Source organism: Lepisma saccharinum, chromosome 12 (genome assembly GCF_977018435.1).
Source record: "Lepisma saccharinum chromosome 12, izLepSacc3.1, whole genome shotgun sequence".
Classification (NCBI taxonomy): domain Eukaryota; kingdom Metazoa; phylum Arthropoda; class Insecta; order Zygentoma; family Lepismatidae; genus Lepisma; species Lepisma saccharinum.
The window spans coordinates 21,913,002-21,926,105 of record NC_139240.1 but is presented as its reverse complement, the minus strand read 5'-3'; the positions used below and the strand labels follow the sequence as shown (position 1 = coordinate 21,926,105).

Sequence of the window (13,104 nt, the reverse complement as noted above, 5' to 3'; positions counted from 1 at the left end):
CTTTCCTGTTCCCTGCAGAATTCGGAAAATTGAGACAACCTCTGCATTGTATATAGAGATTCTTACCTCCAACAGACAACTTGAAGAACAATAACGAGAAATGTGTAGAATTACGAGAAGTATGTATGTTCCTAGATCCTCGTCGCCATTGTTGAGTTTCGGATTCTTTCAGTTCTTCAATTACACAAGAAATGGAGTCAGGAATGAAACAGTATTAGTAACACGAACGTAAATGTATAATTTAGGAACACAGTAACATAATCAGCACAATAACTTACATTGTGATATGAAGATACAAAGTTGCGTCGCACAGGACGGCTATATCATATTGGACATGTTTGACAGGAAGAACGCACAGACTAAACACCAACAACATTTAATAATCAGGTCTGGCGTTCGAGTTCAATCAGCATACGACAAATATAATGTTGTTTATTGATGTTATACTTTTTGCTTGAAAGTGGCAAACATTTATTCTCAACTACAATGTGCAAAACTGTAAATGTCAACAATGGTAACAATACTTTGTCGGTCTAGCTTTGCATGAAAAATTTTGGGTTCATTGTTTCATTTTGACATTTCTTTTATTAGAAAGTTTCCGAAACAATACGTGACAAATATACATCAGGTTGTAAGCCTAGTTTCAAAGACTTGATTGTTATGCACATCATGTGAAATGTGGCCTCTCTCAACTGAAAAAGAAGAAAATATAGGGAGTATTTTTGTATCTTTTTTCGTAAACGAAGAAAAAGTTCACTGTTAAACTTGATTATGGGCTATATATCAAGAATGATTTTTCCCTTGGGCAGAGGGTCGACCACCATCCCCTTCCCCTTTGGACACACAAAAACGACAATTTTGTTGTCTGGGAAAATATGACTGTCAATAGGTTAGTTTTTTGATTTAAGGATTTTAATTGATGAAACTGCTTGGAAAAAGGTCGTTACAACTAGTGTTTATGGATCATATTTGTGGTTAGTCCCCTACTTATTTTTTTTTCATTGGCTATAATTGTAATTTGGTTGAAGAATTACTCTGATTCATGAAATTCATGTTTTGACCGATGTTTTACAAACAGAATTAAGAGGAAAATATTGTGGGATTTTTTTGCTCAATGCCCCCATCAATCAATGTTATCATTTATCTCCTTTTTAAGTGTTTCAATAGGTCTTTGCCTTCTGACGGCTCATCTTTTAAACACAAAACTAGGTTACATATCCTCTGCAACAGGGCTCAAGACTGCTACTGAACTGTAGCAGACATTCACATCAACGATCGAGCTTCGCAAGGTCAAACTCTGCCCCCTCACGCTCCAGTCAAGTGTTCTTTCCAGCTGATTGTGACTGAAGTGCGAGCTGAGCGTGATCGAATGAACCTTGACCGGAGCACCAGGTGTGAATGCTTCTCTTTAAAAATCATTCAACGATATTTGACGGGACCATGGGGGGAGGGTGATCTGAGCGTTACTGGACTGTAGATGTAAATCAAGGTAAAGAGTACAGCTATCCCTTGTGTGTTGCACTGTGCCAAGAATGCAGATTCAAGTTGCAGAAGTACATGCCAAGTATTTTCAGTCTGTCATAGGCCGTGTCTGAATTGGCAAGCGCTCGATCCCATTCTCTCCCGTTGCTTTTGTGTGCTGTCGAAGTCGTCCAAATCTACATGTCCCCTTGTAGTATGGTTGCTACTTTTCCCACCAGGTGTCAGCTCAAACGTTATTACCCATCACACTCTGGGGTGCAGGTTCACAGTACGGAAGCAGAAGGCAGATGCCAAGTAAACATCACAATGATTTCCACCTATTTACTTTTGATATTAAAAATGTGGCATGTGATTTCTTCAATTAATATTTTTCTACATACAGTGTTATCAAAAAAATATCAAAGTAACACTGAGTTTTACGTCATCTATTCAGTAAATGTTGTCTGCAAAGTGGCAGTTGCATTATGGCTGCCAGGTGCAAAGCCCCAGTGAATTGAAGCCTACACCTGTTGCACCTTCCACCTCTCCCCTCCAACTCCACTTGCAAGGGTGGAATGGTGCTCTAAAGTGTATGTTACCGTAGGATCCGAGCGCTTCAAGTTCTGTCGGTTGCGGGGCTTTTTGAGTCAGCTGTGAACATGGTGCCAATCAGTTCTATCCTGCCAAGGTTGTTCCTGCCTGTAAGTGTTGCCACCTATGAATCAGAACTTTGTCAGCATCATCAGACTCTTCAGCCTGAGTGGCAAAGTACATGTTATAAGGAGGAAAGTTGCATCAGAAAATTACCATCTAAAATACGATGAAACCTGTAAAATATCCACAGATATTTATTCAGAGGTGGTCCCTCTGATAAAACATCAATATTCACAAAATTATTACTGTGTAAAACATTGTAATACTCCAAAAACTGAACCTGCTTTGCAACACAAGGAAAATGCCTCATTAAGCAATCAATGTGCTGTTCTTAAGTTGATAAGTTGAGCATGGGACTATATTTTCAATAATGCTGCTCCTTACCACAAGGATATAATTACACTGATCGACATGATTTCAAAAGTTGAACGATGTTTTGAAATGAATAGGTGACTGTGAAAGGATTTTTCATGCTGAATTCAAATTTGAAAACCGTTTTGCTCCATCACGTCACAATTTTTCACAAATCGTGAAAACTGAATAGCATATAGGGGTCTATTATGGTATTATTGGGATCATTTGGGGTTTATACACTGCTCAAAATAATTAGGGGATCAGGCAAAAATAAGTAGGGGATCAGACCAGATATCAAAACGTATGTAAGCATACTAATACCAGATCCTTTATTCCATTCTGAGATTAGTTACAGCAAGATATGCTGTCATGATACCTGATGTTAATGACATTAATGACATGTGACGCGATATGACAATAGTAGGACAGCACAAGAAAAAGCACAAAAACAGACATAAACAATACAGCAAGTCTCCTCTAATACAGTGTATGGTCTCCCCTAACAGCCAACACTGCTGCACACCTGCATGGCATGGAATCAATGAGCTGTTGGAGGTTACGTCACCACTCTGCCAGAATGGCATTTTCCAGCTCTGCACAAGTTGTGGGAGGTGCTGATCGAACTGCAACTTGTCGGCCTAGTGCATCCCAGATGTGCTCCATTAGATTTAAGTCTTAAGAGCAAGCTGGCCAGGGCAGACGCTCGATACCCTCCTGGTCCAGCATGTCATCCACCAACCCAGTTCGGTGTGGACGAGCATTATCATCCATGAAACGGAAAAAATCACCAATGGCACCAGCATAAGGCACGACATAAGGTCGGAGGATCTCGTCTCTATACCTTTGAGCTGTCAAGGTGCCATCGTGGATGATGTGCAGGTCCGAATGTCCACCAATACTGATTCCTGCCCACATCGTCAGTCCACCGCCACCATATCGGGAGCGTTCGTGCACAAAAGCTGGGTTGTTTCGTGTTGTGCATTCCCTCCAGATGAGAACACGTCGACTGTCAGGTTCCACACTGAATCGCGACTCATCAGAGAACAGAACGGACCTCCATTCGGCATGTCCCCAACCACGATGTTCCTCCGCCCAGTTTCTACGGGCTGTAGGTGTTGTAACGTTAATGAAACACACACCATGGGTCTACGTGCATAGAGGCCACCTTCATGAAGACGATTCCGGACAGTTTGCGATGACACTCTGCATCCCGTTGCTGTTTGCCAGGTACGTTGCAGTAGCGTTGCATTCTGCCCCCTGTTCCGACGGGCTGTGATTAAGAGATAACGGTCCTTTCTCGATGTTGTTGCTCATGGACGACCTTGGCCTTGTCTTCTGCTAACACTTCCTGTTGTTTCAAAACGATTCCATAGTCTGGAAATCACACTTTGCGACACTCCAATGGCGTGTGCTACCTGCCGTTGTGACTGCCCAGCTTCAGTCCTTCCTATGGCTCTCCAAGCCATAGCTTCCGGTAAATCACGTTGGTGCGGCATTGCCTTTCTCACCTGAACCTTTGCCTTCCCCGACTGAACTGTATCGCTAACCAGAAACGACTAGCATACTACTCTAGCACGCACAACTCCTCCCCTCTACCCTTCGATATCACCAGTGCAAAGGTTACGTCATGTTTAAGGCACTGGAACTTTCATTTACGGGGCTTTAGCAGCTGATTGTAGCTCATACAGGCGTTGACAACATATCTGGTCTGATCCCCAACTTATTTTTGGCTGATCCCCTAATTATTTTGAGCAGTGTATAATCATATTACAGACACATAGAATAAATAATTTTTGCAAATATAGTAATCAGTGGGCCATATATTGAGATTGTAAAATCTATATTATATACTATATTCATGTACATTTTCATTTACACATGTCTAGAAAGAGATATAACATAGTGCATTTCGAATTACTGAGACTCAGGATCAAACTTCATTCTTTTTGACTTTCTGCCTTCCCCGACACCCAAAGTTAGGAACATCTCTTTTTAACATCCAACAAAAATCTACCATCATGGAAACATTCCATCATCCCTGGTATCTTCGTTCCATCTCTGCTATGTCCTTGTGAAATCTTTCCCCGTGCTCCTTGCTGAAGTGTCCGAGATTACTCGGAAAGAAATCTAGATGTGAGTTAAGGAAATGCAATTTGAGGCTTATTTTACAACCAAGTTTACATAAATTCTTTAGCAGATTTTTCACAAAATGTTCATAGTTAATGTGCTTTTCATTGCCCAGAAAATGGGCAACCACCATTTTGAAACTTACCCAGGCATCCCTTTCCGTAGCAGTCATTATTTCTTCAAAATCTGCATCCAACATCAGTTTCCGTATCTGAGGGCCAACAAAAATACCCTCTTTGAGCTTACCCTCAGTGATGGATGGAAATTTTCTGGCAATGTATTTAAAGCATTCGCCGTCTTTGTCTAACGCTTTCACAAACTGTTTCATTATCCCTAACTTAATATGCAACGGAGGAAGCAGTATTTTAGACGACTGAATTAATTGCCGTTGTGTCACATTCTTATTCCCTGGAGAGAGAGATTCTCTACTTGGCCACGTTTTCACTTTCCAATGATTCTCCCTGTCCTGACTGTCCCATTCGCACAAGAAGCAGGGGAATTTTGTGTTCCCAGCCTGGAGACCCAACAACAAAGCTATCACTTTGAAATCTCCACAGACAGACCAACCATGTTCTTCATATTTCACTTTCAGTAGCATGAACCTCAAAGTTTCATAAGTTTCCTTAAGCGACACAGAATATGCAACTGGAATCGATGGGAACACATTACAGTTATTTAACAGAACACCCTTCAGACTAGTCTGTGATGCATCAATGAAAAGTCTCCATTCACTTACATTGTAAGAAATACCATAAAATTCTATGACTTTCCTTATGTTGTTACAATAAACAAGGTTTTCGTCTTCAGTAAAGTATGGGAGTAGCTCTGTCTCTCGATGCCTGTACCATGAGAAATGTGTTCCTGGAGACAACAGGTTTTTCTTACTCAGTCGGGAACCAAGACGTTGGGCACTCTCCTTTGGTAAATTTAGGTCTCTTACGAGATCATTCGGTTCATGTTGTGTGAAAGGTTGCGGAGTGCCTGTACTTGTACCAGGACAGAAATCGTCACTGTCATCACAGTGTGCACGTTCAACTTCAGTGACACTTGAAGTCCTGCAATTATCACTACTCGTACGTGGTACAGGTACAGGTACATCTGGCCCATGAGGCACGGGCCTAATGGTCGATTGTATGTTGTTGGGATAGCTCACATTGCTCTTGTTCTTAGCACTGAAACTGCTAACATCTATAGCACAGAAATAGCAGTCATCAATGTGATTTTTTGGTTCCCGCCATACCATTGGTATTCCAAATGGCAATGCTGTCCTCTTGCCACACTTCCACAATCGCAAAGCTTCCACACATGTTTTGCAAACTTCATGCAGGGCCCAGTTTTTGTCCTGATCACCTACTTTAACACCAAAATATTCGTGGTAACCGAACCTCACAAATGTGGTGATACGTTGTCTTTGCCTCTTCACTACATAGCTTCCACAAATGTAACAGAATACATGGGGCGAGTTCAAACACTTCCTGGACGACGACGACATTGTCTCTCGACACAACACAGCACGAACTATCGACAATGACGAAAACTTTATCAAATATTTTGCATTCCCTACTGCTATTTACATATATAATATCTACAATACACTTAACTAAGGTTTTCGGATCACGTAACCTTATACACGATAAATAAATTAAAAACTGTACTATTTGCATTAGTTGGTATCGAATAACAAAACTTAGAAACAAATTTATTGAATCATTCATTGTTACTAGGCGTCTTCAGCAATTTTGTTAATCATATAATGTAATAAGAGGTGCACTGCCATCTATCGGAATGTTATTAACTTCTAATTTCTGGGCAGGAATTACGATTTATACAACAATTAAGATTTCTAAATAACTGAGGGTGATACAACAAAAACAAGGTCACTTCTGAAATCAGCATCAAATGTAGTTTCAGAAACCACAATTAGTTTCCAAACATCAGAACCCATGTCGACCAGTGTTATTCTTTAGTTGCTTGTGAAACCACACGTGTATGTCTTTCCAGTGACTTATTGCAAGAGTTGGTAGGGCCCCTCGATGGCGCAGTGATAGAGTCCTCGCATTGTAATCCAGGCTTGGAGGCATATAGTGGTTCGAATTCCACTTTAAACTGTGGGTCCACTCCCTATTAGCCTTACTGTGCATAAAGTTAATTTAAAACAACAAATCAAAATTAAAAAATAAAATTATTGCAATGGTTGGCTATTGTACTTGACCCAATAAAATAAACTTATTGTGCGAGGCAGATTCATATGAACGAAAAATAGCCCCAAAAAAATAATTTACCTCAAAATGACAAAAATGTATTCACTTGTTTAAATTTTTGATTCATCGAAAAGTTTGTTAAGGAGTTTAGTTCGTGTTTTAAGTCTACTTTATGCACAGTAAGGCTAATCAGGACTGAACCTACAGTTTAAAATGGAATTCGAACCCCTATGTGCCTCCACCGGGTATCGAACATGGGACCCTTTGATTACAAGGCAACAAAGCTACCACTGTACCATCAGGGAGGCATCGTTTGTTAAGGGGGATTCTCAAATTCGGTTTTCACAAAATCGAGAAAAATAATATGTGACTGAAGAAATTGTACAGTTTGTGAAGATAATTACTTTTAACATGTTGCATGTTTTAGGCTGTCTCAATAGTATACAAGTAAAAGTTATTTGTTGCAAATAATACTAGTTGCCCGGAGATATGATAATCTACATGGGCATCACGCCAGCATTATGCTTATTTTAACATTTGTTGGGCTCTGATTGTAACTGTTTGCATATATGCAGTTTACTGCCACACAAGCGGTCATTCTTCAATCTGGTCACAAACTACACAAGCTGGAAACATTGTTAGGATGCAATGGCGACACCAACCCTGCCTGTTTATGACCTGCGAGGGGTGGAAATGCAGATCCCTCAAAATTCTTAGATACATCGAAGTGCTCGGTTCCTACACTGACATCCACTATAGGCAACATCTGCTGCCTAATAGGTAGCCATAGTCAAAGTGAAGTGATCAGCATGAGACTAGCCAGTACGCCTTCCCCCAGATTCACCAGAGCCTTTTTGATTAGAGTTTTGGTGATCATTGGAGCTCGGATGTCGCCTGAAAACTCCCACCTGAGATCACTCACTCTGGGAATCAACTACACTTCATGTAAAAACAACCCATGCACCCTTGTAACTCAGTCCCATAATTGCTGTAGAGAATGGGTTCCCAGAGTACATTGTGCTGCATGATGGTGTACTCTAGCAGACAAAATATCAACTTCTACATCAGTGTGTGTGTTCATTGTAACATCTGGTGTAGAAAAATATTACTGAGGAGTCATGATACTGACTGATAGCCTTCATACCAAGCAAATGCAAGCAAAGAAACAGTGCAGATGCAATCTTATGTCATGGAGGATAAATGTTATCCTTCATTCACCGTTGAGGTGTGCCTGGGAACACTGAAGCAACCTTTCTTTGTTGGTGGCTTCTAAGCTGCACAATTAGGATAGTGATTTCTGTAGGAAGAGGGAAGGGTTGTTTTATATATGAAAAGGCAATATCATAAAATTTATGTATCTTGCGGTTGTATTTCAGAAGCATTCTGCATCCTCGTCTCGTGGTAGTGAAGAAACTATGCCTGCTCCAGTATCTGATATGGGTTTCCCTCCTCCAGAAGTGACAACAATAAAGTCTGAAATGGAAAGTGTTGATTCATTAGTTTGTGAACAATCATCTCTGGAGAATGTTTGGCTTCCAGACGAGTCATGTGTCAAGACTGAAACCAAATCATTCGAAGATCCTCCTAATGTTGACATCAATTTATCCAGTCAGTACATTGATGAAACTTTAGTTGATAAAATTGAAAGTGAGAGTGATGAAAAATTGATGCATTTTGAAGGTGCAAGTGAGGAAGCTCCTAGTGAACAGAATGTTTCTGAAAGTGAAGGAGTTTATCCGTATGACTGTAAACAATTTGTGGAGAAAGTGCCAGCTGAGGATAGTGACAATGATGCGTTAGTATTAAGTGATTATGAGGACAGGAAGAAGAATGCAGTGATCACCGAAGAAGTGGAAGGCCAAGGGACAGATCCTGGAGAAAGGTAGGTGAAGGAAATTTTAGTACAAGGATTGAAAGTGAACATGACAGTACTAAAGTTCAAAATTGGATCTTATTACGTAGGAGTTACAATGCAATTAATTTATTGAATATTGTCACCAATGCTGCAGTGGTAGTGGGTTATTCCATACAAGATCATCCAGGTATCCACCCCACCATCTCAGATTTGGATGAAATTTGGTGTGTGATATCTGTGGATAAATATAATAACCCATTTTTTTTTTCTTGTAGGAATATCAACTCTAGTTTGAAATTTATAGTTCTTTAAAATTTTCTGCCATTTGATGGAATTTTTTGTGAATTTACATGCTCTACTTCACATTGCTTAAAAGTTTCAGACCCAATTATTAACATGAAAGTTTGAAATTTATCATAATACTTAATGAAAATTTTATGGGGATTTCAAATATCACATAAAATGTAATCATATGTCTCCAAATGCTTGCAATGTGAAAAAGTGTGGTGTTTAATATGCACATATTTGCCTCTGTAACTTGTATATTAATTTTTACAAACTTGGACTAATTCCCATCAGTGTTGGCTATTTTGCCTCTTTTTTGTATAAACAAAACACAACTGTGTGGTTTGCTGTTTATACAGATATTCAAGTTTGTAAAATATAGAGCATTGTGAACCACACAATGAAATGCATGGTTTTTACTAAGCAAAAGTAGAAGCACCTGTTCAACCATATTCTGGAAGTATGTACGTGGTTCATTCCACGTCAAATCAACGAAAATAAATGTACTTTTCAGATTCATGTCAAGTAATTCAAATAAAATTTACATGATTGTTTCTACCCATGAAATGATGACAATAATTTTTTTTTTCAGATTTTTCAGTTGCTCAGTTTTTTTGTGTAGGACCTCGTAAAAAAGTCGAAAAATTGCAAAAATTAAGGTTCAGGTAATTACAAAAAATCATTTTTCTCAGCTCCTATAAAAGCTAGAGAGTTCAATTTGGTTTCATTTTAAAGCTCTTGGAACGGGCTATCATATATGTCACTTGGCAAGGTTTTGTGACATTAATAGTTCATAGTTCAATGTCACAAAAAAAATTATATGACCCCGTATATATCCAAAAGTATATTTTTTTAAAATCTGGAAAAAAAATTGCTTACTAATGTGTTTTACATGTGGTAAACATTTCATAATCGTATTGCAATGGGATCATGGTGAAATAAAATAATGAACTTGTACCTACTCACCACTTGATTGCAATTTGTATTGCTTCCGAGGATATTTACAGAAGAATTACACAGTGTACACTTCTTTTTAACAACTTCTGGTTAGCATTGTCCACTTCTTGCTTTGAAAGGTTGTAAACTCTTCCTGTTGGATTTACCCTGGGGTCTACTATTGAAATATCATCACTCCTATCGGATGGAAGGTGAAGGTCCATGACGATGTAAGAACATCTTCACTGTTTGATGTTCCTCATCCGAGTCTAAAACACACCCTAACCACCAGTATCCCATCATATCTGCAGATCTAGAACCCAACCATTTCTGTGATTTCATGATCACCGTCAAAAGTTGTTTTGCTTTCTACTCTTGAGCTGTTAAAAGAATGAAAATGCCCTCACTTGCAGCTGATTCATGTTCAGTGTGGAACAAAGGAGTGTGGTTTCTTGTCTGAGTACCTGGTATAGTTCTTGCTGTCATTGTCGTGAGTTTCAAAGCCTCTTCTCCTTAATGCTGTTCAATTGTACTGTACTGGAGATGTATCGACTCAATGTGTCCATTTGCCCAGTCATACAACTGTCGTGGAGTCATGATCTGGTCATTGTAGGTCATTTGAAGACTGGCTTTAGCTGCAAGTCCTTTAACAGTCCCATCCACACCATCACATGCACTTCTGCCATGTGGTGTGGCAAAAGGATGCCACTCTGATTTGATCCCAAAGTCTGATTCATGGTAACAGAGGTTGAGAAAATTGAGCCTGTTTTTATACGGAGAGGCAACACCATCACCGTAGTAATAGATCAGGCTTGGTTTTGTGGTAAAATGAGACTGCATGAAACCAATTAGGTATTTCTGGAAAAGGTGCACCGCTATTGTGTAATGAGTGAGGCAGTCAGAAATGATGACAAGAGATGTATGCATCAATGTTTTTATTGTTGGATCTTCTAAATAGATTGTGAAGGGGTGAACTGTTGCCTGTGCATTGTTCCAGTGGAAACGTTGGGCTGCATCCTGGAGAATGAATGAATAGTTCTCAGCGAAGTCGCAGATTACAAGATATCCACCTTCTTTCAGAGATTGCTTCAGATGGGTGAGGTAACTGGACTGTTGACTAGCAAGAAATGAATGTTGAAGAAGTTTTGGCAGCTTTTCAAAAAGTATACTGACGAATTCTTCACTAGATTTCACTAATGTCTCAAGAGATGTTCTTTTTTCAACTTGTATCCAATGTTTGTAGGTGATGTTTTCAATGCAGTTGAGCTCGAAAGCTTCTTCAATCTTCCCTTGACTTCTTCAAACCCAGAACAGTTTTTGCAATCTCCAAAGTAGCAAGTTTCAGTTGGATTAGCACACACTACATACATCATAATATCTTTGTAAGACTTAATTGGTCTATCACCTTCCATCAGTTCTTTCATCCTACAATGCATAACCATAAGTTTTGGGTTTTGGTGCATTGTTAGAGGCACATATTTTTGGTAAATAAAAAGGCAAAATTTCGGTACAAAAACTGAGTCAATTTCGGGTTCAAAAGCGGTAAATAAAATAAAATATCGGTGTTATAGCGGTGAAAAAATGAATGAAAAGTGGTATATAAAAAGACATATTGGTTTTAAATTGTGAAAATAATCCTAAATTTGATTTAAAAACTACACCTATTCCACAGAATTAACATTTCACTTCTAATAGCACATTTATGTAATCATCAGAGTATTAAGTTTATTTCTGTGTAAAGGAGTCCATTTTTGCTTCTCCAATATTAACAGCAGAATTAATCAATTTTCCGGGAATTGCATAACTCTCAGGATAATTCAGACCTCGGAAGGTGTCACGGCGGTGAATAAACCCTGAATTTCGTGTTTAAGAGTTAATTTCGCTTTTTGCAGTTCATTTCGCATTATTTCGTGACAAAATATGGTCACAAAATGCACCTCACACCTTTCAAAAACATGAAAAATTAACACTACAATGTGTTTTTTCAAATTTCGTTTTTTCGTCAAAAACGAAATATGCATGCCCCTATGCATTGTACATGCACAAACACTGTGGGTTCCACTTGCACCGGCAAGAACACAGTACTTAGGATTGCGTTCACAAAACTTGGAAAATCCTATTTTCAGCAGTGGATATATCTGTTTCTGCTGCTTCAAAATCTAAAGTTTTACCAGGTTTAGAATCAGGACATGACATGACACCTTTTTCTTTAACCAGGCTTTTAGCTTTCCTTGCAACGTAGTCTGATACTCCAAATTCATCTTGAATGTCTTTCAAAGTCCAGCTTTTAGGGAGCGTTGTCAATATTTGCATCCTGATGCTCTTATCATCTGTAGAATTAAGTGTTCCCTTCAATTGGTAGATAATTTCATGTTCAGGATCTGAATCTATGTTCAATACCCTGCTTTTGAACACTGCTGCTACTTTCTTAAGCTTTTGTTGAAGGTATTTCTTCTCACTTAATCATCTTTTCTGAATAGGTGTTTCATTAAAAGCAATCAAACTTTTGTTCAGAGCATTTAGAGGTTAATCTTTTTCTGGGGTACACAAAGGATCTAATTGTTGAAATTCTTCAACAGAACTAGATTCTAAATTATGTCTGTTTTCTGCAGATTCTTCTAACTGTTTGTGGCAAGTATCACAAATTTTGTAACCTTGTTTAAGAAAAGTAAATGTTTGCGCCAAGTTCTTGCTTACAGTTCTTAGGTTTTTCTTGAAGGAATTATGACTTGACTTTTCAAATGGATTGCAACAGTACAGTACATTTTACTTGAAGCTGCTGAAGTGCCAGTGACCATTATTTAGTAATTGCTAAATTAAGAGAAAGAGACTCGATGATAAATCATAAGCAACAAAATCTAAAAGTTATAAAATTTGATACAGGAAAGTTTACTGATGAAAGAATTAAGAAAGATTACCAAATTAAACTGTCAAATAGATTTGATATTTTGCAGGATTTAAATGATGATGAAAATATAAATGAAACAGACGTAAATAAGAATTGGGAGCACATACGTAATGCAATAGAATCAGCAGCTAAAGAAAGTGTAGGATACCATAAACCGAGAAAAAGTAAGCCATGGTCTGATAATGAATGTCATAATCTAATAGAAATAAGAAATCAGGCTAGACTTAGATGGTTAAATAACTCTGATGATACAAATCTAAACAATTATAATAGAATAAAGCGAGAAGTTAACCGCTCGTTTAGAAGTAAGAAAAGAGATTACT

General features: G+C 38.5%; 1 protein-coding gene across 1 annotated transcript in view; it reads left to right on the top strand.

Annotated features, from left to right (window-relative positions):
- LOC145996262 (uncharacterized) overlaps positions 1–13,104 on the top strand; it is a 203,376-nt gene that overhangs the window by 22,706 nt on the left and 167,566 nt on the right. Inside the window, exon 3 of the mRNA XM_083132688.1 lies at positions 8,174–8,679. Within this exon, the coding sequence (XP_082988814.1) occupies positions 8,174–8,679 (506 nt within the window). The remainder of the gene's footprint in view (positions 1–8,173; positions 8,680–13,104) is intronic.